This window comes from Pantherophis guttatus, chromosome 4 (assembly GCF_059756535.1).
Source record: "Pantherophis guttatus breed Tessera chromosome 4, ASM5975653v1, whole genome shotgun sequence".
In the NCBI taxonomy this organism is placed as follows: Eukaryota; Metazoa; Chordata; class Lepidosauria; order Squamata; family Colubridae; genus Pantherophis; species Pantherophis guttatus.
Genome location: NC_142066.1, coordinates 59,243,010 through 59,270,771, shown reverse-complemented (window position 1 = coordinate 59,270,771; position 27,762 = coordinate 59,243,010). Strand labels below are relative to the sequence as shown.

General features: G+C 36.9%; 2 protein-coding genes across 7 annotated transcripts in view; one reads left to right on the top strand and one right to left on the bottom strand.

Moving 5' to 3' along the window:
- Window positions 1-977, bottom strand: part of LOC117664805 (charged multivesicular body protein 3) — a 32,773-nt gene extending 31,796 nt beyond the window's left edge. Inside the window, exon 1 of one of the 6 annotated variants that reach the window (XM_034416135.3) lies at window positions 767-977. The gene's annotated coding sequence lies outside the window, so the exon portion shown is untranslated. Of the gene's footprint in view, window positions 1-161 lie in introns of all 6 variants that reach the window. The other 5 variants (XM_034416133.3, XM_034416134.3, XM_034416132.3 and 2 more) reach the window with 5 other exon arrangements.
- RMND5A (required for meiotic nuclear division 5 homolog A) lies at window positions 968-23,545 on the top strand. The gene is made up of 9 exons (XM_034416131.3): window positions 968-4,470; window positions 6,371-6,513; window positions 9,072-9,206; window positions 9,327-9,427; window positions 12,077-12,243; window positions 15,126-15,291; window positions 17,903-18,005; window positions 19,993-20,147; window positions 21,861-23,545. The coding sequence occupies exons 1-9, from the start codon at window positions 4,329-4,331 to the stop codon at window positions 21,922-21,924; spliced, it is 1,176 nt and encodes a 391-aa protein (XP_034272022.1). The 5' UTR covers window positions 968-4,328; the 3' UTR covers window positions 21,925-23,545.
- Window positions 23,546-27,762: the final 4,217 nt, after the last annotated feature.

Sequence of the window (27,762 nt, the reverse complement as noted above, 5' to 3'; positions counted from 1 at the left end):
ATAAACCGGTTGGATAGACAGTGAAAAGAAGACCTTGTCTGGAGGCACCTGGGAGGAAAACACTGGCACTGGCTTAAGGCAGCCAGGGAGTCACCTCTCCTTTCGGACCAGCTGATGATAAGGCAGAAATACAAACGGGTGGTGGTGCAATAGAACTTTACCGTGAAAAGGTGCTTGAGGAGCGGCACCCGTAGGAGAAGGGCTGGAGCTTTTCAGGGATGAAAAAGGATGACCGCTTCAAAGGGGGAGGGAATTCTGGACGGCGGCAGCGAAGGGGGTGATTTTGCGTCAACTGGGTTATTGGGGAAAGGGGGGGGCACGCTCGAAAGGGAAGAGAAGACCCGAAAGTGGGATGGGGGGGGGGAGGGTCACTCCTCGGTGTGGGTAGGGAGCAGCAGAGCCGAGGAAAAGGGCAGCCAGACTGGGCAGGGCGAGGCGCCTCGCTTGTTACCCCCTTCACGGGCAGACGGCGGTCCTACTTCTGCGGGGACCGCTGGCGGTGACTTGGCTGGGCTTCCGCGTGCCCCGTCGTCGTCGTCGCCTCCCCGCGGCGGAGCAGAGCCCGAGCCGGAGGAGACATAACAAGTGACGTCTACAGCCGCGGACGGCCGCAAAGGGAGGGGGAAATGGGAGGGATGTGGATCCAGAAAGCCGGAAAGGAAGAAGGAGAGCTAAGCCAGCCAAGCAGTTTTTCCTTCCTGGGCGACCAATTACGGCGCTCACCCCCGTGACTAACCTGGGCGTTGCTCCCCAGAGGTTTGTTTACCTAGGAAATCTGCCGGTCGGTCAAGTTGAAATGCCTTATCGCGGTGCGTTTAGCGCAGGTCAGGAAGCTGGCCAGTTGCCTTTTAATCTGTCCGCGGCGATTGCTAGAAGACAAGCAATTATCTCTTTTAACACCCACTTTTTCTATTGGTAGAGAAAAACAGCGGGAGCAAAAAGGGCCGGTGGAGCAGTCAGCCCTCTCTTTCGGTTCTGCAGTCCCTATTCGAAAGTTGGTGTAGTCGAAAGTGGTACCCTACTAAATGCGTTTACATTCCGAGCTCTAGTTCATTCTCAAACGAAAATTTGCAAGACAATTTCGGGGGTTAATGTTAATTAACATTAAAATCATGTTTCCTAAGAAGAAACTATAGAACTGCGTATTATACCGATCTCTTTCTCCCCTCCCCGGAAATCTAGAAATATTCTTGTAAGTCAGTCATGCTGTATAACATAAGATTATAGTATAACAGTGTCTAAAAACAGAATACCCCAAAGTATCCAGTGTTCAAATTCTATATCACAACCTCATTGAACTATTTTAAACATAGGATTAATCATTGATTTATTAAATAAGCCATAATTGAATCCACAACTTTCTAAGCCAGTAACCAGATACACATTGCATACACTTTTCAATGACTGCTTCACAATAATCCACAATCACATAAAACCCACCATGTTTCTATGCCATCAAATACAGAAAATTGTAATTTTAACATATTAACAACAATGTATAGGTTTCGTACATGTGGAGTGAATACAAGATGAAGACAACCCTGCAGACATAGCAAAAAACAAAAGAAAACACCACATACTGTCAGGGAAGAATTATGCTCTGACCAATTGTAAACAGGGAAAGACCTTAATCCATTGGTTAGTGCTATGTTTAAACTAGTCCAACTGGGACATTGCTCCAGCGCAGCTTCAAGATATGTAAAATCTGTTAGGTATTGTCACCTATTACTCCAAAGGAAAGCCAGGTGATAGGCAACTGAACTGGTGATGGTACTAAATGAATAATATTTACAACTGGTTCTCAGAGTTCTGACTATTGCAACACCCCTGTGATTGCAATTTGGACAACTAGCCGAGGTTTCCAATTATTGAAACATCTGTGGTCATGTAACTGATTCGAAATTTTCTCTGCTAGCTTCCCACAAACTCAGTGATATGTGAGGTCTTGTTTAAAACCTACACGGTTAATTAAATATAGACTGCTCAGTAGATATTTGGATAAGATCATACTATAAAGTTGCAATAAGGACTACCTTATGCTGAAGTAAACAAGACCTTAGAAAAACAAGTTTTAGAAATGTAGTCCTAAACTAATAGCAACCTAGTAAGACATAAAGCTTTATATAAAAAAGGTAGGATACAAATATATCGGTTTGCCTTCAGAAATTGTGGGTGCTTCATCACTGGAGGTTTTAGAAGATCTCTATGGTCTCTTCAGCTCTATTCTGATTGATTGAACAATGAATCATTGCATAATACATGCACAATCACTTCAACTTTGCAGCAATGTTGTGTTCCCAGTTCATTTTATTAAATAATATTGTATATCTTGGGCCATGATGGCAAACTTACAGCACGCGTGCCGCAGGTGGCACATAGTGCACCCTCTGTGGGCATGGGAACCATCACTCCAGTTCAGTTCTGCCATGCATGTGCGCACGCCTCCTGCCAGCCAGCTGGTTGTTGGGTCTCTGCCGCACGTGCGCAGGGGGAGGGGCATGTGCGGGGGGCCCACGCACACATGCATGGGGGGACATGTGCAGGGGCCCGACATGCATGTGTGGGGCGTGTGCAGGGGACCGCACGAGCATGTGTGGGGGCAGGGCACATGCGCAGAGCCACGTGTGCATTGCATTTTGGGGGTTTAGGTGCATGTTGGGCACTCATTCCAGAAAAGGTTAGCCATTACTCATCTGGGGAGTCCCTTTTCGGTAATAGCACCTGCCTTCTAAGACCTGGATGGTTCCCACTCTGCTATTCTTCAGAAGGACAATGAAAACCTGGCTCTTCACCCAAGACCATATTGGTGTGTGACCCATACTTTCTCTGCTCTGTTGTGCTTGTCATCTTCTATCAATTTTATACTAATTTGATTGTTGTGAGCCACCTGGTAGTTGAGCAACATACAAATTTAATAAATTATACTACTGGCCAAGGTCACATATTGCAGTAAGGCACACTGCAAATTGACTACTACGAACTCAGCCATTAGGGTTTGTAAATGGTGGTTTACAACTCAGCATGTAAATCTGACCAGCTGGGAGTTAAAGACATGGTTAAAAACAAAAAAATATTTTAATGCACATTTATCTGGTTTGAGAGTCCCTACGGAGGACTCTTGTATTTTCTCATTTTGTAAAACTGCAGCATATGGCCTACACTAAAGCATGATCAAATAATTTTTTTTTACAAAAGTGAATTAAATAACAGCCATTACAAGCACTGATGTTTGGCGGGAAAGCAAAGATAATGTAACTAAATACAGTTAAGAAAAGTGCAACAACGAGGATGAGAAGAACATGATTTCTTGAATCCACGCTATGAATCGATTAGATTTTATTTTATTTTTAAAAAAGGGGACTCCCAACAATAGCTCCGCTCGACGAATCCACTATTGAAAGTTTCATATACCCAGCTCAGGAGAAAAACACACACAGTCCCGCCGTGTGGCCTGGAGGTAGTAATCAGTTCGCGACGGAAGTTTAAACGAGGGGAGAAAGACCTAAAAAAAATCGCTTCCGTTTTGTTAGAGGGATCTCCTAAACGGATCCAACACCCGCTAAAGAGCCCCATTGAGGGAGAAACCCCTCACAAACAGCCCGTCAAAACCACGAGACCCTGTAGGAACAGCCGCTTCTTCAGGAGTCTCGGAGAGACCTTCGGTCGCTCTCAAATCCTGCTTGAGCGAGATCAGTCTTAGCTGTCTAAGCTGTTGCCTGTCTTGAATGCGGAACAGCTGCGTGAAAAATAGAGCCGGCGTCCTAGATAGACACAAAAAGTTCACTTAATTTGAAATTTTAAATTAAATGTTTAAAAAGTTAATTAAATCCAAATAACACTTCCGGTGGAGGGAAAAAAAAACCCTGTCATTTTATGGGTACTAGGACTGCTTTGACTTTGTTGGTAGCTATTATTTACGCAGACCGGCAGCGTTTCTTGTAAGATTTCCCAAGTATCTCATGAGCAAGATGTCTTAGGGGTGAGGGGGACACCATGGATATCTAAAAGTCCCGCAACGGTCATCTTACAGCCTCTTCAAGGGTGCTGAAGAGTTGTTCGGATCATTTTCTATTTTTAGTCCTAAACTCCCAGGTTCCCCTTGAAGGACCTCCAGGCTGTTTACAGCGCTGCCTGTGACGCATCTCCAGTATTTAGCTGGTGGACCTCAGCTGTCTTCCGCGCTGCCTGCAAAAACAACAACTCCCCAACCTGCTCCGCTTTGCTCCTTCGTTCTCTTTCGCGGAGGTCCTCCGTCGAGCGTCCCCTGACCGAGCCGCGCTGTCTTGCTTGGTCGGCGGGAGGACAAGCCGGCGCCGGAGGGAAAGACAATGGACCAATGCGTGACGGTGGAGCGCGAGCTAGAGAAGGTGCTTCAGAAGTTCTCCGGCTACGGGCAGCTGTGCGAGCGGAGTTTAGAGGAGCTGATCCAGTACGTGGCAGGGCTTCGCCGCGAGATCCTCCAGAGCGAAAGTATGTTTCTGCTCGCTCCCTTTTCCCTTCAGAACCGAAGTGCTCTTCCTCCCGAGAGTTGTGCGGGTAGAAATTCAGCCGGTGAAGCTTGCCTTAAAAAGTCGGCTGTTTCACAAACCCCACATCAGCGTTACCTGCTAGAATTGCCATTGAGCCTCTGCTCAGCAGGGAATTGTAACTAATCCCAGCTTTTTTAAAAAAAAACAAATGTGTCTATATTATATATAAAGTGTTCGTAAGATATCTTTTTTGGATGGGGGAGTTATACCTTATTAGAAGTACTCTTTGAAAAAGCTTGTGGACGAAAGAGAAACCCTTATCCCCAATGTTTCATAATTTTTCTTTATCGGGAACTGCTGTTAAAGAAATAGGATCAGGGTTCATTAGGCAAGATGGCAAATCCCTATCCCAAAGTCCTATTCTGGCTGCTTTTAATTGTTTTGTCCCAGTCGTCTAGTATGTATTATTGTATTTCCTCATCTTCTCAAGCTTTATGAATGTGTCATCTATTTCTTCCTTTAAATTTGCTTTTAGTCATGTGACCTGCTGTGCTTTCATGTAACGATTCTGTCCATTTCTTTTTCATTTGGTTTGATCAGGTTCATTCTCAGAACATTCTGTATATAAAAATAAACCCTCTTTTGCTTTAGTTATATTTCCTTATAGTTGGGTTTAATTTCGTATAAGATCCCTCTTTCAAGTCCACTGCAGTTTGCCCTTCCCAATGTTGTTCCTTTACTTTTCCAGTAGTTAGAACTGTCTGAAATGTGTTAGAAACATTTAGTACTAAAAGAATACAATTGTATCTTCCGTTTCTCCCTACCCCCAAAAAGCAGGAAAAAAAAATTCAAAATACATATGACTGATGATGTAAAATTAATTGGGCAGGATATGATTCATATATCTTCTGACAAATTTAACATCCCTACACAAATTTTCCTGAAAGGCCATTTTGATATTGAGGAAGATGGTAGTGGGGTCAGCATTTATTCATTCTTAACATTGTTGGTTAATAAATAGTAGAGTTTGTTACTCCTTCAAGTGTGTGTGATTATGTGTGGCCTTTATACTATCAGAGGGTTACTTCATATTTCTCACTAGCAGGATTGAGTCCAGGAACACCTAATTGTTAATTACTAGGTCTACTCCATAAATCTATTGATTAGGATAAATTTGGAACAGCTTTAAGAAGGCTTTTTTCTTAGGCCACTAGTCCATTTAAAGAGACAGTATGGAGAAAACAAAAACTCAACTTGTGTATTTGTGGATATGACGCATTGGCCTACAATGTTGAATACTTTCTGGCAAAATAGACAGATGCCTTATGTATTTGGGGTTATTGAACTAACTAATAAACTAAACCAAAATTGCAAGTGGTTAACTCTTAGAAAAAATATCTCTGCATTGATTATAGGAACACATAGAGAAAACTAAAATAGCATGGTTTTTGTTCCTCTAACTGCTGTTCTAATAGAACTAAGATGAATAGTTGTTTGCAGGATTGATTCACATCACCCTATTCTAGTTGATAATTCTGATTATGATTTGAAGTGAATTCAGGAAAACTGAAGTCTGTTTAAACAAGCTTGTTGTTTCTTAAGACTAAGATAGTTTGTAAATAATTTGTAGTACTAATGGCTAATATACTTAATATATACCGGTATTAGATACAGTACATTTAATCTCAGTTTATAGGTTTGACCTGATTTTTCTCTGTAATAAGTAATTTTATCTGTAAGCTTCAAAAGCTAACTACAATACTTCTATAGCAATAAAATGTCTTCGTATTCATATTCTGTAATCCATTGTTCTATTGAATAGGTCTTTGAAATTAAGGCATGGGCTTTTGAGATGGTTCTCATAATGCAATTAATTTTTATTTTTCCTCTCTTCTATTTAGATCCAGATGAAGATCTATCAGGTACAATATCACTTGTTATGACCCAATGTTGTAAACGAATAAAGGACACAGTTCAAAAATTGGCTTCGGATCATAAGGATATCCACAGTAGTGTTTCTCGTGTTGGGAAAGCAATTGATAAGGTATTAGTATTAATTTTAAGCATCAATTTCAATTCAATTTTAATTTATTGCAGTCCTAAACCAGTACAGATAATAAAATAAAATATAAGACAGAATTAAAGTATATATATTAAAACAGCCTAACATCTATAAGTGAGATCCAGAATATAATCTATATAAAATTATAATATGAATACTAAAATTATATTAAATATGATAATGTGTAAAATTACAACAAATAAAAGTATCATGTTATTAATATCCACAAAGTAATATTTAAAGTTCAAATGAATTATAGTTACAAAAATGCATTTCAAGATATTGACCCATCAGGGTTCAACAGATCTTCTGTGCTGTAACCAGGGGTATTTTGTCTATGAGCAACATCAGGGCATAGGCCAAAACTGGGCTATCAGGATATGTACTAATCAAAGGTATTATGAATCTGGTTCAGATGTCTCCATAAAAGAAGCAATGAAGGAGAACATAGAATATTTGTAGCTCAAGTTGAACTATGAGGCCCTTGAAGGTCTCTGAGCTTGATTGTTTCCTTGCAGATGTTTCATTACCCAACTAAGTGATATCATCACTGCTAGTGTGAGTGGGGTTTGCTCTGTGTTTATATCAAAGTGGCTTGTATGTTAGTGCTGGTGGGAATGTTCTTGGTGGTTCCTGGGTTAGACTTTGTTTATTAGTACTGTCTTTATTTGGTAGTTCCTTCATTGCTTGCTTTTTGGTCTAGTATTAAGCTTGGGGTTAATTTCTGCTTAGCTGAGTGTTGACTACTGGCAAGGAGGACTTTTAGCTTTTTGATTGTCCCTTTTGAATGGTATGTAAATGTTTATCTCTATATGCCTGTTGATGGCAGATTGGTCTGAATGCCAGGCTTCTAGGAATTCGCCAACGTTTTTGAACTTAGGTTGGTCTCAGATGCTCAGTTTCCCAAATTAAACTATAGTGGAAGTCTGTCCATGTATTGTGCAATTAAGGAATTTTCATCATATTTTCTGATTGCTAGTTGATGTTCGTGAATGCTAGTCTTCCACTTGTTTGTTCTATATGGTGGCTATTACAGTCCTTACACTGTATGCTATAAATCAGGGGTGTCAAACCTGCGGCCTGGATGCATCACATGCTGGCCACACCCATGTTCGGTTTAGCGAAAGGAAAAAAGTCACAATATATTACATGACAACAATGTGATGCTGTGAGTTTGACACCCCTGCTATAAATGATTCCTGTTTTTTTTTTTCTTTTGGTGCTATTTGGTCTTTTGGTTTACTTAAGATGTTTTAAATTGCTTTAGTTGGTTTGTTTGTAAGGTTGATGCCATGTAGTTGTAACTGTGATTGTTTCTGAAATGTTTTTGATGTATGGCAGTGTTATCTTTTCAACAACTTGTTTTGGTTGTGGTGTAATGGATTGAATGGTTAGGCACTTTTTTATAATGTTGCGTGGATATCCATTTCCCTTCCAATAATTTAATTCTTATATTTTAGGGTTTGATTGAAACTAAGAATATTAAAAATATCATGTCAGCCACCGCTCACATAACCTCTGCCCCCATTCCAAATCTTCAAATGATTTAGTTTTGTTTCTGTTTTATTTAATAGTGTCAGAATGTAACAAATTTTAACAAATTCCAACTGAAAAATTGGAGAGGGGAGAGTATGCACTACTATTATTCATGCTCATCATGGTAAATGATTATTTGTCTCAGTGTGAGATTTGAACATGGATCCAGGGCTGGTGCTCTCCATATTGGTTCACCCTCACAATGGAATTTGCAACCCTAAATAAGGTGCAACTATGCTTACTAATACAGTAAGCAATAGCTAACAGGGTTTTGCCTCTTATTGCCATTGTTACTTTAGATGTTTCTTCTGCTACTTTATCTTCTGGATTTCCTGAATAAATCAAGGATAGATGTCCTTGATAACAGCAGCTGTTATCAAGGGCTATTTGGGAGTAATTTCATCAAGAGCCCAGCTTATCTTGCATTGCCTATGGCAAACAAGGATTTATCTTGATGAGTTTGCCTACTAAAGTTTTGGAAAACTCTTCAACTCATCTCAGAAACTATTAGATCCATAATATGCTGGGGGCACACCAATTGAATAATATAATCTCATTTGTGATTTGACTAAGTCAAAGGAGTGGTAGGAATTCCTTCTATAATCAGATCACATGCTGTGAGATAAATAGCACTAATATTTTCTTACAAGATTAAGTAAAAAAAAAATACAAAGATTCAAAAAGCATTTTTATATAGGAGAAAATATTTGGAAGCAAGTTCAATTGTGTCCCGTGATGAAAACTAGTATCTCCTGCTGCAGTTCGACCTCTTCCACAATGCCTTACATAAATTAAGTGTGAATGTAGGAGTTCTTCAACTCCTATATTTATGTGGACAGGGAAAATGAGTTTGGAGTCTCTGCAGTTTTAAAATATGGTTTGAATATAGAAGATATAGTAGTTTAGTAATGGATGAAATAGTTCGAAAGTGCTGATATTGGCATCTGAATAAAATCAGAAAAAACATTTTCTTCTAGACTTAATTATCATTTTTTAATTCACAGAATTTTGACTCTGACATTAGCAGTGTTGGAATAGATGGATGTTGGCAGGCTGATAGCCAGAGGATTCTGAATGAAGTTATGGTTGAACACTTTTTCCGGCAAGGAATGTTAGACGTAGCTGAGGAGCTTTGTCAGGTAATTGCAGCCAGAATGTGGAGGCAAAAAATAAATTATTTATTTAATAACCATAGATGATATTAATGTGAAAAATACTCTGATAACTAATAGATATGGACTATAACTTTTTTTTTCCAGGAGTCTGGACTTTCTATAGACCAAAGTCAAAAGCAACCATTTGTGGAGCTGAACCGAATATTGGAAGCACTTAAAGTTAGAGTTTTGAGACCTGCATTGGAGTGAGTTATTCAGCTGTTTGGAAACTCTTTAGATAAAATCTAAGAGATACTGAAATCTTTTCCTTTAATAAATGTGTGTATATTGGGGTTTAGAACTAAATAAATGTGTGCAAAATCTCATATATCCTGCCTCAACTGAAAGACACAGCTTGGATAATTCTAATAAATAGCAGGAACTATCTTTCTTCCATAGAATATGGCATTTTCTGAGTAAGTAATCAGTATCAGTCAAATAGTACAGTACACTCATGCAATATTAAGCTGAGGCCTGCAACTGAGAACTGAGTAACTAAAGATAAAATGATCGCATGCCCTTCAAGGTTGTGCTCTTTTAGTATTCCGAGTGCCATATATGGTTTCAGTATTTGCCCATTGACTTTGTTTATTGGAAGCCAGGGGGAAATTATGAGGAGGTCCATGCTTAATGACTGACAATCTTTGCTTAACAACAGCAAGGGGGACTGTCAGGATGGCCAGGTTACTGACAAAGCAGCAACATGATATATTGCTTAGCAATGAAAATTCTGGTCTCAATTACCATCATTAGTCAAAGACCACCTGTATAAATGAAGGTCTCTAAAAAGTTATCGAGTCTGTTACATCTATTCTTAAATTTCTAAAAAAGTTGGTCCGCATGGAAGCCTGATATTAGACTACTCTGTACTGCAAATTATTACTTTTCATATTATTCCCTAAATTATGAATTATGCTATTCCAAATTACTTTTTGTATGGTGGGATACAATTAGCAGATATATACAGAAAGAAAATAGAAGTGTTTTTGTCTCTTTCTGTTTTTCAAATTTCTCTCTGCTGTAGCAGTACAGGTAGTCCTCGACTTACGACCACAATTGAGCCCAAAATTTCTGTTGTTAAATGAGACATTTATTAAGTAAATTTTTCCCCATTTTATGACGTTTAGTGCCTCAGTTGTTAAGTGAATTATTGCAGTTGATAAATTAGTAACATGGTTGTTAAGTGAACCTGACTTCCTCATTGACTTTGCTTGTCAGAAGATCACAAAAGGGGGATCATATTATCTTGGGACACATCAACGGTCATAAATATGAACCACTGGCCAAGCATCTGAATTTTGATCACATGATCATGGCAATGCAGAAAGGAGGAAACTGTGAAAAATGGCCATGTCACTTTTTTCAGTTCCATTATAACTTTGAACAGTCACTAAATGAACTGTTGAGGACTACCTGTAAATGCCATTATTTCACAAATAACAGTATTTTCTGACATTACTTATGATATATTAATTATTTAGCATCTACCCTATATTTCATGTGCCTGAGAGAGTAAAAAAAATCACACTTGAGCAAATATTTAGGAAAAGATGAGCATTATCCAGCTTCTTCTCTCTTTATTTGATATTATTAGAAATACATTTGGAGCCTTGTAGGTTGTATTCCTACAGTATTTTTTTACAAGGTTCCTTACTAACTTTAATGATTTCTTAAGTTCTACTACACTACATCAACTCTTCTGCTTTGGAATGGCAAGAATCGTGCAAATGTGGCTTAGAAATAAATAATTGTCAAGGGCAGAGAAATTCATGTTCCTCTCAGCCTTGGAGAAAGAGTTGCACTAGTTATTCTGCTTCCGAATTGCTAGTACAATTCTTCCATAGGAACAAGATGAAGCAATTCCCTGATCTCCATACTTGTTTTTAATACGTTCGCAGAGAGAGGGTTTCAATATGCGTGGAAAATAAACTTTTGTTTTGATATCCTCAGGACTCCAGTTAGAAGATATACAGTAGAACTTCAGCAACTTTCATTTAAGCTGAGATGTATCAAACCACAAGTGATCCTTATTTTAATTACAGTTTTGGAATTGATGAGCAAGGTTGTAATGAGATTAGGACAACAGAATGAAGGTCATTGAAATTGATAATGATTACCATTCCAAATCTGTAATTGGAACCAGTCCTGCAGGACTCCCTGCATTTAAGCATTGCTCCAAATAACAGAGGGTTTTTTGGAAGTCTGCTGTAGAAGCTTAATGTTTACTTATTATACATTATCTAAACCAAGATACTAATTGTTTGTTATTGCGTAGTATTAATAAATGACAGTGAAAAAAGGACTTTTAACAGCCTTGCAGATAAAACAGCTATTTGTTCAGAAAATATTTGTAAACTCCTTCGCTCATGTGGAGGTCAGCTTGGCACAGTATGACCCAGTGGGGAAAATGTCAGCTTCTTGCTGTTAATAAAATATCTCTATCTAGTTTCCTAGAGACCATTCATATTTGGCAGAGGACTGTAAGTAAGTAGTTTTTTTTTACAAAACAAAGACATTTCTCTGGAACTCTGACCTGGCTGTAACTGGATGGCAGCTACCGGGAACTGTTAATTACAGTTTCTATGAAATGCTTTTTGAATTGCAAGCTGCATTGCAAAATATTGGACATTAATTTTGAAATTTCATTTTATAGTCTAAATCCAAGATACCTATATTTGTAGAAAGCAGTATTACTTACTGCTTGCTGGAGGTATACTAGTGATATAAAAAACATAGTAAATATATTATTTTAGTTTTTAGTGACCTCAGGCAAATGTCAAATAGATAAACCATTATCGTAATTACTAATTTTCCTGTTTTCTTTTCTTAAAATTAATTATCCCATTATTTCTTAGGTGGGCTGTTTCGAACAGAGAAATGCTTATGACACAGAATAGTTCCTTAGAATTTAAGCTACATAGATTATATTTTATTAGTTTATTAATGGGTGGAACTGCAAATCAGAGAGAAGCATTGCAGTATGCAAAAAACTTTCAACCATTTGCTCTCAATCATCAGAAAGGTAAGCAATATGAAATACTATATGCTAGATACCAAACATTATTTCAAGCTGCATGTATTGAATTCTCTTAAAATATTATATTACCCTAAATAGTTTTGCTGCCAGTTTACAGTTTTTTTATTTATTAATTTATTGACAAATATTAATGCTTTTGTATAAAACTTTAGAGATAGAACACATCTAATTATGAAAACTTTTTTTTAGAATGCTTTCTACCAAGGATACCTTTTTTGGTTTCTGAATCTGAGAGCTGATTTAGCTAACCAAAGGTTCAAACAGTGGTTTTACTGGCCTATTCATTTTCTTTTTGGAATAAATTTTTTCTCACTGCCAAATTATAATACTATTTTTTTATTCCTGCCCATTCTTGAAAATATTTTGCTTTCCAGCAAAAAAGAGGAGCTGCTCTTGATGAAACAAATGCAAAACCACACTTGTGTATCACTTAGATTCATTTAAGAAATAAACAACTATTCATATATATCACTAAATAGAACTGCTTGTTTTTAAAGTGATGGTTTTTTATGTGACTAAAAATTTCTGTTCCCAGCATTGTTGAACAGCCCAAACCCTGTCTTTGAGAAATTTTGTTGCACTTGTTCACTTTCAGATTGTGCATCAGAACTGAAAAATTAGTGTTAAAAAAAATAATAGAGCTTCTTGAAATGTTCTAATTATCTGCCCAATGTCTGCTATAGGTATAAGAGAAAACAGAGTCCAATAACATTTTATTTGGGCTACCTAGAGAGTTCTAAAGGTACAAATCATGATTGTAATCTATATATATAAAAGCGAAAACCACTCATGCATTAATCACAAAATCTCCAGAACCATAAAGCTTACAAACTTGAAATTCACCACGTATGTTCCTTTTGGCTTCTAGGTGCTCACTAAGAAGGGATTTTTCGAAATGACCATCAGAGCATTAGTATTTCCTATATTATTATGAACACGCTCTGATGCTAATTAGGTAGACATTCTATTCCCCCTCCCAATTTGAATATAACTCTGGAGAGAATGGGATAGCATAGGACATGCTTCTGTGGGGCAAGCCTCATGGAGAGAGGGGGCTAGAAAGCCTGAGGGAGAGAAGGGGATAGGAGAGGATCTATGGGGCCAGCCTGAGGGAGAGAAGGGGAGAGATCTATGGGGCCAGCCTGAGAGAGAGAAGGGGATAGGAGATCTATGGGGTCAAGCCTGAAGGAGAGAAGGGGATAGGAGAGGATCTATGGGGCCAGCCTGAGGGAGAAAAGGGGATAGGAGAGGATCTATGGGGCCAGCCTGAGAGAGAGAAGGGGATAGGAAAGGATCTGTGGGCCCAGCCTGAGAGAGAGAAGGGGATAGGAGAGGATCTGTGGGGCAAGCCTGAGGGAAAGAATTTGCCACGTATGTTCCTCTTAGCTTCTAGGTGCTCACAAAGAAAGGATTTTTTGAAATGACCATCAGAACATTAGTATTTCCTATATTATTATAACACGTTCTGAGGCTAATTAGTTAGACATTCTACTCCCCCTTACAACTTGAAAATAACTCTGGAGAGAATGGGATCGCATAGGACAGGCTTCTGTGGGGCAAGCCTCATGGAGAAAGGGCTAGAACCGCGGTCACCAACTGGTGGTCCGTGAGAAAATTTTGGTGGTCCATAGAAAAATTATTTGCATTTTTTTATATTGCACTAAATCGGGGGTCCTTAAACTATGGCTCCTGGGCCGGATACGTGCAATGAATGTGTGTGTTGCTGCAGAGTCTCCACCTTCGGTGTCTTTTTGTGCAGGCCAGAGGAGGGCAGAAATTCTGACTTGGGGTCTGCTTCAGTCTCCTGGTATGGGGCTTTGCGCGAAGGCTGGAGAGAAATGCCACTGGTGGTGAAGAGCTGGAGGGCCTTGTTCCAGTGGGACTGCATCATGGCTTGGAACTGGCTGACCATTTCAGCCCGCTGAGCCTCCAGGTGCCGGTACCTGGCCTTGCACTCCCACCGGTTTTCCCTCTGCTTGAAAAGCCTGTGCTCATAGTCCTCAGTGAGGTGTTTCTGCTGAGCCTTCTTCTCTGTCAGATCCAATTTGAACTGAGCCAGCTGTTTTGCCAACTCTTTCTGGTAGTGGCTGCTTAGCTCCAACAACTTTTGGGGCCTTAAGGAGCCTGGACGGGGATGTGAGGAGTGTTGGCAAGGGAGGGGTGAGTAGGGGCTGGTGAGGTGCCCCTTAACGTGAGTGACATCGAGCTGGCCATGCCCATCCAGTCACATGACCACCTAGCCATGCTCACCCGGTCATTAGGCAGATCATATTAGTAGTCCGCGGGATTTAAAATTATGAATTTAGTGGTCCCTGAGCTCCAAAAGTTGGTGACCCCTGGGCTAGAAAGCCTGAGGGAGAAAAGGGTAGAAGAGAGGCTCTATGGGGCCAGTCTGAAGGAGAGGAGGGGAGAGGAGAGAGTGGGACCAGCCTGAGGGAGAGAAAGGGATAGGAGAGCATCTATGGGGCCAGCCTGAGGGAGAGAAGGGGGTAGGATAAGAGAGGCTTCTGTGGAGCCAGCCTGAGGGAGAGGAGAGGCTTTTGTGGGGCAGCCTGAGGGAGAGGAGGGGATTTAGGGGGACAGCCTGAGGGAGCACAGGTATTCAGCTGGTTATAAATATAACTAACCTACATAAAAGCACACTTCTGTTTTTTCTTTCTAAAGTGCCATGTGGGGGAGATTTAAAAAATAACTTAAGAACTTTGAGTGCAAATTAAAAAGAATACACACCCAAAAATTCATTATCAATGAATTTGCTAATGAATTTTCCATTTTTACGTGTTCAATATATATTAAATTTTTTAGAATAAAGACAATAAAATTGTCAGTTATAAAACAATTAAATTACATTTTTTAACCTTTTGCAGATATTCAAATTTTGATGGGAAGTCTTGTATACCTGAGGCAAGGAATTGAAAATTCTCCATATGTCCATTTACTAGATGCAAATCAATGGGCAGACATCTGTGACATTTTTACAAGAGATGCTTGTGCATTATTGGGACTCTCAATTGAATCACCTCTTAGCGTTAGGTATGGCTTTTCATGTTACATGCATTTTCAGGTTGAATTATCTACTTATTTCTCTTTTTAACAAAATTCTATGACATCCAATTCCAAATATATTACCAAAAATAAAATCCAACCCTCTACTACAAATTAGCATAAACAGTATAAAAATCTTAAAAGTCCTAACTTAAAAAAAAATCGTTTGAAACCTTTCTAAACTGAATAAAAGGTAGGGTTAGCCTCATTTTCAAGTACAAATAATTCCATATTAGAATTAAAGCTGGTAGGCAATTGTATTTTTGACAGAATCTGAAAAAAATATCTCATGCTATGTGGATGCTGAATATAACAATCCTTCAAGGTTTATTTGATTCTAATTATTCCCACCATTTTTAACAATATGGAATATGTGGCTTTCTAACAGGTAAATTGCCAGGTTGATCAAAAATTGTGAAATCAGTTGATGTATGTATATTTTTTTAATCAATTTTAATCAAGTGGTTGCTTTTCTGCCTGCTGCTTTAGAGAGCTGTTTATGGTTTGAAATAGTTGCAAGCTGTTTGTTCCAGAAACTGCCTGGAAAAAACTACCTTTTGCTTGGATTTGTGAGGTTTCATAAACAGGCTGCATTTTGTGAAACTGAAAGAGTCGAAGAGTTGGGTACTGTTGCCATCAAGTGTTGTTTTGATACCCTTCTGTCCTGTCCTAGAGAACTGTGGTATGATGTGCCTTAAGCAAGTTTCGTAATGTGAGAAAGTTGTGACTATGTATTAGGCTGTATTCTAAGTCAGTGGTCCCCAACCTTTTTATTGCCGCGGCCCGCTGAGCGCGCGCAAGGGTGGGGGCACAGCCCAGGAGCTTTTGCGCACGGCCCATTGCGCACGGCCCATTGCGCACGGCCCAGGAGCTTTTGCGCACGGCCCAGGAGCCTTTGCGCTGCAGCGTTCATGTCCCCCGGCCGCTGCACGGCCCGGTGCCAGGTACTCCACGGCCCGGCACCGGTCCGCGGACCGGGGGTTGGGGACCACTGTTCTAAGTTATACTTTGCTATTTTATTTTCAGTTTTGACTTAATTTTGGCCAATCATGAAAATGAAGTTGTATAGTATTTAGACCAGCTATTTGTACATTTTCTAAAGCTATTTCCATAAAATGCATTCTGCTTTTAAAGTAAATTTGATTTTGCACTACATTTGGGTATTGTTGTTCTACAATGGTAACTTTATACACAAACGATATAGCATGATGAATGCATGATATTATTTTCATTCTGCTTTAAATGAGTATCTGAAAAATAACCTTTGTTATAGTAAGGTTCTTACATTATTTGGCAATACTGATAACATTCTTAATATAATCTAGAATATATTATACTTACTCAAAAAGAAGGTTATTGCGGATATAGGATTATTCTCACCAAAAAAGAAAAAGTACATTGAAAAAAAAAAGTACAGGTAGTCCTCAACTTACAACAGTTTGTTTAGTGACTGTTCAAAGTTATAATGGCACTGAAAAAAGTGAGTTATGACCACTTTTCGTACTTATGACTGTTGTAGCATCCCCACGGTCCTGTGATTTACATTTGGATGCTTGACAACTGGCTCACATTTTTTATGGTCGCAGTGTCCCGGGGTCACATGATCCTTTTGTGACCTTCTGACAATCAAAGTCAATGGGGAAACCAGCTTCACTTAACAACCATGTAATAATTTAACAACTGCCATTGTTTACTTAACAAATGTGGAAGAAAAGTTGTAAAATGGGGCAAAACTCACTTAAGAAATTTTTCACTTAACAACATAAATTTTGGGCTCAGTTGTGGTCATAAGTTGAGGACTACCTGTACAGACAATGATGTACTGCTAAATGATTCTATTCTATTGTTATTAAGTCAGACTTGCCAAATCCACATGAAAATAAGCTTGAAGATTATCTTCCCCCAAGCAATAAATGCATGCGCATCATATATTTGTTTTAATACTTATCAGTAGTCACACTCCTGAAGCGGCCAAATAGTGATGATAATAAAACAACAATAATAGAATTAAAATTACTTGCCTATATATAAAGATACAACAGCATCGAGACACAACCATTTTATACCAACAATCGCTTCTCACACAGACTGTTTTTTCACATTGTACTCACAAATACATAAGCACAGATTCCCTTCCCTCCTTTTATAGAAATAAAAAACAAAAGTTTGGATAAGAGGAAAGAATAGTTGCCCTAATAGGAGAAGAAGGAAAAGGAGGGGAGGCAAACTGAATGGAACTGAGGTAAAGGAAAGAAGTACCTGTACAGAAAAGAAAGAAAAATAAAATACAAATGCATGTTATAAAATAATTACATTCATCTTGCAAACCACCCCTTTCAAGCAACTGCTGATCCTCAGCTTATTCTCAAACTCATTCAAACTCCTTAACACTAATGTCTGCATAATTTATTCTTCCATTCATTGTTGTCAGCATCTTTCTCAGCAAATGTAAATAACACCCAATTCATGGCTAATAATGGGGGGACGGGGTTTGGCGGGGAGATGGGAATCATTCTTTTGAGTAAATACATGCTTTAGTAAATGTACTATTGCAAAGGAAGCTTCACAATATTAAACTTTAATATTTTGCTTTCTTCAGCTTTTCAGCAGGTTGTGTAGCATTGCCAGCTCTAATTAATATAAAAGCTGTGATAGAACAAAGACAGTGCACTGGTGTTTGGAATCAGAAAGATGAATTACCAGTGAGTAATTTTTTGTATCCCAATAAAGAAGTTTTTACCTGGAGTAGGAGTTATTTCCATGATGTAAATATTTGGATTAGAGTTTTGCACAAATCACATTGTAACTTGAATTTTATTTCTCTTAAGAATGCATCTAAATCGGGATATTTTAGCAAAATATACTTTAAAATAATGAATGTTTTATTTTATTTTTATTATGTAAGGTGATCAATTTAATTTACAGGCAAGCCACATCTGTAGTTGTTTGATGATAGTGATAAGTTGATAGTTGATAAGTATTGGTACTGTTGGAAGAAATGTCCATCTGGTTCAGTTCCAAGTGGGGAGAAAGACACTGGAAACATGGAAGCTGATTTGAAAGATAGTTTAATGAAGCAGAACCATCAAGCACATGGTCCTGGTGCAGTTGACCACATGGAGTGGAGAGTGAGAGTTATTTACACCCTCTCTGGACTTTGAACTTGAGCTTCCTGTTCCTGTGGCAAGAGCATGTATTCTATTGGTTGCTATCAGAGTCCCATGGGGCTATGCAGGGATCATAGCTGAGGTTGTCTGAGTTAAGTTTGGTTGAAACTTGGAGGGTGATAATGTAATGAAGAGGCTTGTGTTCTGTGGGTAATTCCTATTGTGTCTTAATGGCTTTGTCCTGGTTTGGATCATGAGTGAGGGTTAATCCCATCATCCTGAGGCTGAAGGTCTTTTGTCTTGTAGATAGGTTGGCCCAGTCCTTCTTAATGAGCACCAAATATCTGCTGAGAGCAGGAAGCTGGGGCTGAGTTTGTCTCCCTTAAGATTTTCATTTCTCTTTTAGGGGAGAAATATAATATTCTGTCTTTTTAAATATTTCTCAAAGTATTTCATTCTTCTAGAAGGGTTTGGGTGTTAACTTTCTACAGTACAATTATCTTTATAAGAAAACACACATGGGAAAAGATCGCAGATGTTAGTCATTTAATAGGAAGACCCATATTGCTGGAACACCTTGTTCAAAAGGCATCTTAATTAGTTATTTTAGATTTATTTGTAAATTACTTAAAGAAGTTCAGTGATTAAGAATTAAAATTTTTATAGCCCAGAAATTATGTTTGATATTTATTTTAAGGATATTAAAATAAATGAAAGTATTTGTTTTGTTAGTGTTTTGTCTAGATTTTGTTTTATTATTTAGCACTATTAATAAGTCATGTGAATGCCAGTTTAGTGTATAGTTAAAGACACCAGGCTGGAACAAGGAGTCTATGAATTCTACTCCTACATTAGATATGAAACCAGTTAGGTGACTTTGAACTGATCACTTTCTCTCAACCCTGAGAAGAAGGAAATGGCAAACCATGTCCCAAAAATTTTGCCAATAAAATAGGTTTGCACTTTCTCATCTAGTCATCAGGAATCAAGTCTGACTCAAAAGTGCATATGTACACACCAAAGTACACCAGGCTGCTGGTGGCATTGGCTCATCTTAAATTGTAAGCAATAGTTCAAATTTTTGGTGATTTTAAGTAATAGAGGAAAGTCGAAAAGAGGAATCTGGGTAAACCAAGTAGATATGTGCAGTTGCTTACATTGCTGAATTAAGATATGGCATGGTAGTCGCTTTTTACAGCCATTGAGGTATTGGGTTATAATAGTGAGGTGATAGAAAGTTAAAGTGTCTTTCCTTATATTAATCTCATGAAGAGACAACTAATACAGTCATTGCCTTTTTTCAAGCAGCTATACATGTATCCTTACTCTACATTACTTGGAAAATGACATTTTGTGGCAAGGAGAAAACAAGGGATGCTATCCATGTCAATCATCATGACACCTTTTAACTTTCCTATGAATTGCCTGAAACACCTGTGGGAAATGAAAAGCAGTTGAGACATTCCAGTCAATTATGATCCATTCCAATCAGTTATGATTATTTCCAATCAATATGCCTGGTGGGATATGATATAAATCACTGATCTGAAACTGTTAGTGACTGCATCTTTGTTTTGTACAGATTGAAGTGGACCTTGGCAAAAAGTGCTGGTATCATTCAATATTTGCTTGCCCCATCCTTCGTCAACAAACAACAGATAACAACCCACCCATGAAGCTAGTTTGTGGTCATATTATATCAAGAGATGCTCTGAATAAAATGTTTAATGGCAGCAAGTAAGTCAAAATTCAATTCACAGAGAAAATTGAATTAGTTTTTAATTTAACATATATTTGGAAATGAGTGTGAATTATAACGAATATTGGCAAGAAGACAAAAATAATTTTTTGAAACCATCTATTATAGCAGCATGTCAGAAGATTGAGTTGCTATTTGATTTTATAGGAACTTGTCTAGTGTTCTGTAAAAATCTGATGTTTTAAATCAATCTTCCCCAAACTAGTCTTCTCCTTCATATTAATTATAGCATCTGATACTGTACAGCTCTGATACTGTACAGCTAACTTTTCAACATCTGAAAGATTCCTAGTTGGAAATGATGTTCCAAGTGACATGAAATAGAGTACAAAGTATCCAAGTGAATTATGATTTCTGTCCTTAAATGTAGGGAGAACATTTGACACAGAGCAAATATTGGCTTCTAACCAGAAGTGGAATTGCTTGCAGCACATTCACAGAGTGCAAAGAAGCAGTAAATAAAATCCATTTTTCTTGGAGGGATTCAGCCATATAGATACTCTTTACTAAATAGTTGGCTTGGCAATATAATGACAAGGATAGAATAGCAATTGTGGTAAATGAAGAGAGAAATGGAGACTCTTCTCTTTTGGACTCCTGTTTCTTTTTTTAGTCACATCTTTATATTGTAATGCAGAAAAAGTAGCTGGAGTGTTCTTTTTTTTTAAGTTGAGATTTTTGAAAAAGTATATTTCCCTTTAAGAAATCAGACCATTTGCCCATTGAGTCTAGTATTATGTATATCATAGGTGTCAAACTCGTGATGTCACGTAGCGTATCATTTTTTCCCCTTCATTAAACGGGGTGGGCATGTGGGACACATGCTGGGACACACCTGATTTATATTGACTAATAAGTCTGGAATGGTTTAGGATAGATATATACTATAACAGGGCACATTATGTTTTATAAGCTCTTAAGGCAACCCAATATAAAAATCTTCTTTCACATAATGGGTTAAACAGCATTCTCATCACTGCAGCAGGAAATGAAAGCAAAATCATTTTTAAAATTACTTTGATGATTTCTAGGGCATAATTGTTTTCACAAAGGACTTGAGAGTGACTTAGTCTTTCATTACTTACAATAGTACAGCCTATTAGTATCATGAAACTGATTTAAAGGGAGAATAACTCTTCCCTCCAAAAAAATCAGGAGCCCAAAGTTTCAAAGTGTTTTAGAATGTGCTATAAAGATGATAGCTTATATTTGAAATGGTCCAGGAAATGTATTTAGTGAAGCTGTTGTACCAATAGGTGTCACATGATCCTGACAGTTGATTCTAATCAAGATTTTAGTGCTGCTTTTTGGCCAGAAGATGTCTCTGTATACTTCTCAAAGCCTCATTTTGTCATTTTTACAGCAATCCTAAATTCTTCATCCTAACTAATTATTGGTTTGGGTATAAGGTTTTCCATCTACTTAAGAGATCTACTTAAAATATCTTAAATAGACATGGGAGAAGTTGTATTTGATTGTTTTCTTCTTTCTCAGTTTTAACCTTGATTTTATATTGTAAATCTTGGTCTCTAGCTGTTCTATGACTATTTGTTTCAATATTGTTGAATCACAAACCAAATATTGAAGTGAGATAAGAAATGTCAAGTATTAGTTATTTAAATGTGTTATCTTCAAATGTGGCTATTTACATGCCATTTTGCAGCTAACTTTAATATTTTCTTTATTCTTAGATTAAAATGTCCTTATTGTCCTATGGAGCAGAGTCCTGGGGATGCCAAACAGATATTCTTCTGAGGACACAAATTATTATATGTGTGTGATCTGGAAAACTTAAACAGGCAAATGTTCCATTTTGTGCTGTACATACAAAGGAGAATTCTTGTGTTTTATATGAGTCTGATGCTCCAGAAATTTTTGCCAACATTTATTGCAGATGTACAGATTGGAAAAGCTCCAGATGTAATATCTGTTATAGGGCTTTTACTGTAATCTTGGTCATCATATCTGACCAAGATACTACACCAGCAGTCATTCAATGCAGATTTTTTTGTACTTAATTCTATGATGACTTTGCTTTATAAAGTAGACCAGTCACCATATAATTCTAATATTTGTCCTGCTGTTATCATTCTGATTGATTATTGTCACCATAAAGAATGTGAAGGAATTTTTTTCATTAGCATGTAAATAATTAAGAGAGGATTTCAGGAAAAAAGTTTAAAAATTGAATAGTGGATATACTTGTATTTCTCTTATTATTTTTCCAAGTCAGAAGTCTGACATTTTCAGAGAGTTTTTTTTCCTCCTGTTGGAACATTTTTTCTCAGCTTCTAAATTCCACCTAAATTCTACCTAAATGTGCTTATATATAAATTGCATAATATTTACATAAGCATAACAGATTTCCAATTATTTCTGATTTAGAAAAATAGCAGGTGAATAAGGTTTCCTACACTTATGAATTTTTTTCAGTTGTTTTCATAACCAAGAGTTCTTTGGTAGCTGAGAGAAATCAATACCGCAGAGCTCTAGAATGGAAAGTTTTTCCAGCTAATACTTGTTCTTCAGGGTTTTTTTAGTTATACTGTAATTTAAGGTTTGATTTCAAGATCAGTGTCTTGTTGCTGTACAGTTTACTAGACATGATTGTTACATTATTTATAAAGTTATCAGAACCAAATACACTGTTGCTAATGTTCATTGTTAAGAAGAGGAGTAGAAGGTGTTTCACTATCCCAGGTTTGGACCTCCATCTTATAGAAATAAATATATCTTCTGTTGTTAAGAGCGTTGTGCCAGTGACCATGTCCCCATAAATATCATGATATCATTTTATTCTTAAATTTATTATACTGGTGACAAAGCAGATATCTAGATTAGAAACTTTAAACTGAATTTGATCACCATTCTCCCTACCAGGAGAATCTTGAGTATCATAGGAAGAAGAAACATTAGTAGATTCTAATATCCAAAGTCTTGCTAATTTGCAGTGGCCTGGATTCTCTGGGAAAAGCTAGGATAGGTAAAGGATTATGCATTTGTACTATAAATAATATCCAAAGTGAATATATACTTACAAATTTGATGCGCGTTATAGCAAATGTCATGTGTGCATTCATTGCATTGTCCTACAATAAAGCAGGAGAGCTATTTGATATTTATTGCTACTAAGATTCCATGTTTGTATGGCTGGATACTAAAATAATTAAATCCACTGGCCCAGTGCATTACACAGAAAAATGTTCATAAAAGTTTTACATGTTCTGATAATTTGCCATAGTCCCAAAGAATATACCAATGCAACCTGGCACTATTGTTCAAATAGAAAAAAAAGAAGTAAAACTGTACACTGTATTCTCTGAGTTACTTCTATAACGTGCTTCTATAGAAATTTAATAAAGATAATGAGAAACAAGTAGAAGTGTTTTCTGTTCAGGTTCAAATCTCAGTGAAGTTGCTTTCCATCGTACTAAGGGAACTGCACATATGTAGTTAAATATATTATTCTACTCAGTGACGTAAGAAAATGTTAAAAATGTAGCAGTATAATACACAAGTGTATTCAAGGGAAACATTTATATTGTAAGGATATTTTGCAGACATATAAATAATTTCATGTATATGGGCCATCAATCTCAATAAGTATTGGAGTTTTGTAAATATTTGACAGAAAACTCTGTTTTCTTTTTTAATCCAAGAAACTATGCTAGTTTGCCTATCTTATACGTAAGGATTTATGTCTTCATACCGAAATATAAGGACTGATATCATTTTAATGGACTCCAGAACAAAAGTGGAGTTTATCCTTCCCCAGATCACTGGGGAATGTTAGTTCCTAGGCATTTCATTCTGGGAGGGATGGCTGCACTGTTTTTAAATCCAGAGATTGGAGTTATACCCCATCAGTTGTATGATGGAATGGCATGGTAAATATGAACTATGATGTTCTACACTTTTTTAGAATTCATGGTTAATATATGAATTATTTTTGAGCCTTTTCATTAATCTTATCGTTTGAAAATGCTTTGCATTTGTTTTTCTTGAAAACAGTACGCTATAAACAGATATAGTTTATTTTAGCAAACATTTCCCAATTACTTTGATCCAAAGCACAGCCCATTTTGCCCTTGAGACCGTCATTGATATGACTGAGGTGAGGAAACCATTGTTGTCTGGGGAGTGACAATAAAAACAATGCATACAAACATATTTCATGGTTATAACATGTTTGTGAGTTGTGATCAGTATTTCTCAACCTCAGCAATTTGTGTGGACTTCAACTTCCAGAATTCTGTAGCTAGTATGTTGGTTGGGGAATTCTAGTAGTTGATGTCCATACATCTTAAAGTTGTTGAGGTTGAGAAACACTGTTCTAGATTATCATATTGCAAATACATTTATTCTCTGCAGTACATATGAGCTGAGGCTCAGTTTTGATAGCTTTCTGCTGGTACAAAAAAGATACAGTGCACACTTGAATCCATGAATGGGGATGGTCAATAGGTAGAGCTCTACTGGGCTTATTATGCTGACAACTAATGTATTATGTTACATGGTTACTGTAATGAGTATAAAATGTTTGCTAAATGTATTTTGCTTGATTTTATTGCCTCAATAAAATTTATATGAAAATAACAGTAGATGCTCGGAACTGATAGCATCTGATTTGGAAAGTCATTACAGTCCTTATATTTTAGGTATCAAACAATTTCATGTGAACTATTGAAGTTGACTAGCAAAATGAGCTTTCAGTATGAAAATTGTCCTGGTCCCTTGTTTCTGTGTGTGTGCCTGCTTTTCATTTCTGGCTTGTTCTTTCTGGTAATTGAGGATACAAATATAAGTTGTTGTTTTTTTTAATTCTACGTGTACCTACTTTCATAGGTTCTTTCCACACTATTTAGTCTGGAATTACTTTGCTTTTTTCAGTTTTCCGAGAGTATTATCTAAACCAGTGTTTTTCAACCTTGCCAACTTTAAGATGTGTGTATTTCGTATGGTGGCTGGGGAATTCTGGGAATTGAAGTCCACACATCTTAAACTTGCCAAGGCTGAGAAATAATGATTTAAACTATATTCTCATCCAGTAATGTATGTCCTTCATTTTTCTTGTTGTTCTGGGGTTTTATTTGTTTTGGGTTTTTTTTTTTGGGTAGATCACAATAAATTTATTTGTTGGATCATTGCAGGGTGGCAGTGGCAACATGAGCTCTTGTCAATCAAGCAGATCTGTAAGAGCTCCATGCACATTCTGTAAATCCTTGCAGAATTTTTTCATTCCACTGTTTTTTAATTAATGATATTTAACTTTTTGATTCTGTTGTTCATGGAATGGGATAGTGTTATAATATTAAGATTAATAAAATATACTTTTATAACACCAACATTGCATAATGTTAATTTAAAAATAGTATTTAACAACATTTTAAAAGAACTTTCATTACTTAACAGGTTTTTCTGTTGGTTTCCAAAATAATTTTTCATATCGCATGTAGGAATGAATATTCAACTACTATTTTAAAAGCTTTTTTCATATATAGACCTATTTCCACAAATAGCAGGAATGTTATGTTTCTCCTCTAGTTATTTGCAACATTTCTTGCATACAAGAAAATAACGTTCTGTAGTGCTGTGGAGGAAAATGGATGCCATTCTCAAAAGATGGAAGAGACAATCATTTGTGATGGAGACCATAACCATAGCAATCTTCCTCTCTATGATTTGGAACTTAATGTTATGCTAAAGATATTATCGTTTCAAAGCCTTCCACCAGGGGTGAAATCCAGCAGGTTCTGACAGATTCTGAAGAACTGGTAGCAGAAATTTTGAGCAGTTCAGAGAACTTGCAAATACAACCTCTGGCTGGCCCCAGAGTGGGGTGGGAATGGAGATTTTGCAATATCTTTCCCCCAGGAGTGGGGAGGGAATGGGGATTTTGCAGTATCCTTCCCCTGGAGAGGGGTGGGAATGGAGATTTTGCAGTATCCTTCCCCTGTCACGCCCACCAAGCCATGCCCACAGAACCGGTAGTAAAAAAATTTGGATTTCACCACTGTCTTCCACATACAGAATTTCTCATTTACAAAACTGGCAATACCAACCACAACAACAAAGAAGTACAAAAGAAAGTAAAAAAGGATGAGCCTCTCTGATTATTGCAGTTTCTAAGAAATCTTCCCCTCACGCATATTTGTTACATGGCAGCAAACAAGATAATTGAGCTCAGTCTATATTGATTTCTTGGATTTAAACACATAATTCAGCTACCTTTGTTTCTTCCTTGCCTTTCAGTTTAAGTGACTTAAATGTTTATTTTCAAATTAATTAGAACATGTTTTCTGTCTGTATAAATTGGCTATATGATTTTGGTGAGGATAGGAGCTCCTGATAGGATCACCTTTTCCTGTAAGGGTGAAAGGGCTTTTTAAGATATGGTAAAGAAAATGCTTTAATAACTCTATGGCATTCATTATAGTGATGACTATTGTCCTACTAAGCACCATTTGAATGTTTTACTTAGCTTATTTGAATATTTTTTTAGTTTAACTATGGATCAGATAGTTGTGGCTAGAGATTTTAATCAAATGTTAGACCTCTGTTAGACTATTTTTCTAGTTAAATCTATCTCTTGTAAAGTCCTACAGGCATATGTGTTGGAATTTAATTTGGTAATTTAAGGTGATATAATTGCTTCACAGTAAGAATGCACAACAGATTTGTTTCTTCCTTAGTTTTTTTTTATTATCTTGATTTTTATATGGATAGAGAAATGAAATATCAGCTTTAATATAATTGGTAAGCATGCTCCAGTAGCATCACTATTACAAGAAAAATACTCTTTTTAAAAAGAAAAGATGTTTGAATACATTGCTACTGAAAGATTGACTTTGTGCAAAAGATGAAACAAGAATTTTAAGATTTTTTTAAAAACAAACCTGTGAAATTAAAGGTTGTTTTACTATACTTCATGGAAAAAAGTCTATACAAGAACATTTGGAAACTAAAGTTAATATAATAATAACTTTATTCTTTAATATGCAAGACAACCTATACCAGAATTACTTTTTTGTCTGCTAAATTGGAACTTAATTTCTCTTATGTATTTGATACAGAATACTGATTAATTGCACAAAGATATTCGAACAAGAGGAAAGTCCTTGTAAATTATTGGCTTCTTACTTGATACAGCAATAACAAATTAATCTTTATGTTATTAAGAATGCTTACAGCCATGTATGTAATAGCTTTGATTCAATAAATAAACATTTTTATTTTATAATAAAGTAAAAGTTAGCAGGAAGAAATTAAAAAAAAATATGACTCTTCCAAACATTATTTGTGACTAATTGTTTATCTGGTTGCATATTACTTTTAAATCAATACAAACCGAAAGAACTCCCGATCTTGACTACTATCCTACTGATTGGCATAAGCATGTACTGATTTTTTTCTCACCTGATTATGTCTGGAAGTTTCTAAAGATCTTTTTTTGGATAATTTTTTTCTAACATCCTTTAAATCCTTAATTCTGAGTATAAACTCTTGTAAAAGTTCATCTGATTGTGCCAGGAGTTATTTGATTTTCTTGTTAAATGTCGATGTAACATTTTGATAGTCCCAAGTTCATGCATT

Bases quoted from the DNA above. Each gene is read 5' to 3' on its own strand.
- RMND5A (XM_034416131.3), top strand. From the start codon at position 4,329: ATGGACCAATGCGTGACGGTGGAGCGCGAGCTAGAGAAGGTGCTTCAG. The intron at 9,428-12,076 runs GTGAGTTATTCA...ATTATTTCTTAG, and splicing joins GTTTTGAGACCTGCATTGGA to GTGGGCTGTTTCGAACAGAG. The intron at 15,292-17,902 runs GTATGGCTTTTC...TGCTTTCTTCAG, and splicing joins GAATCACCTCTTAGCGTTAG to CTTTTCAGCAGGTTGTGTAG.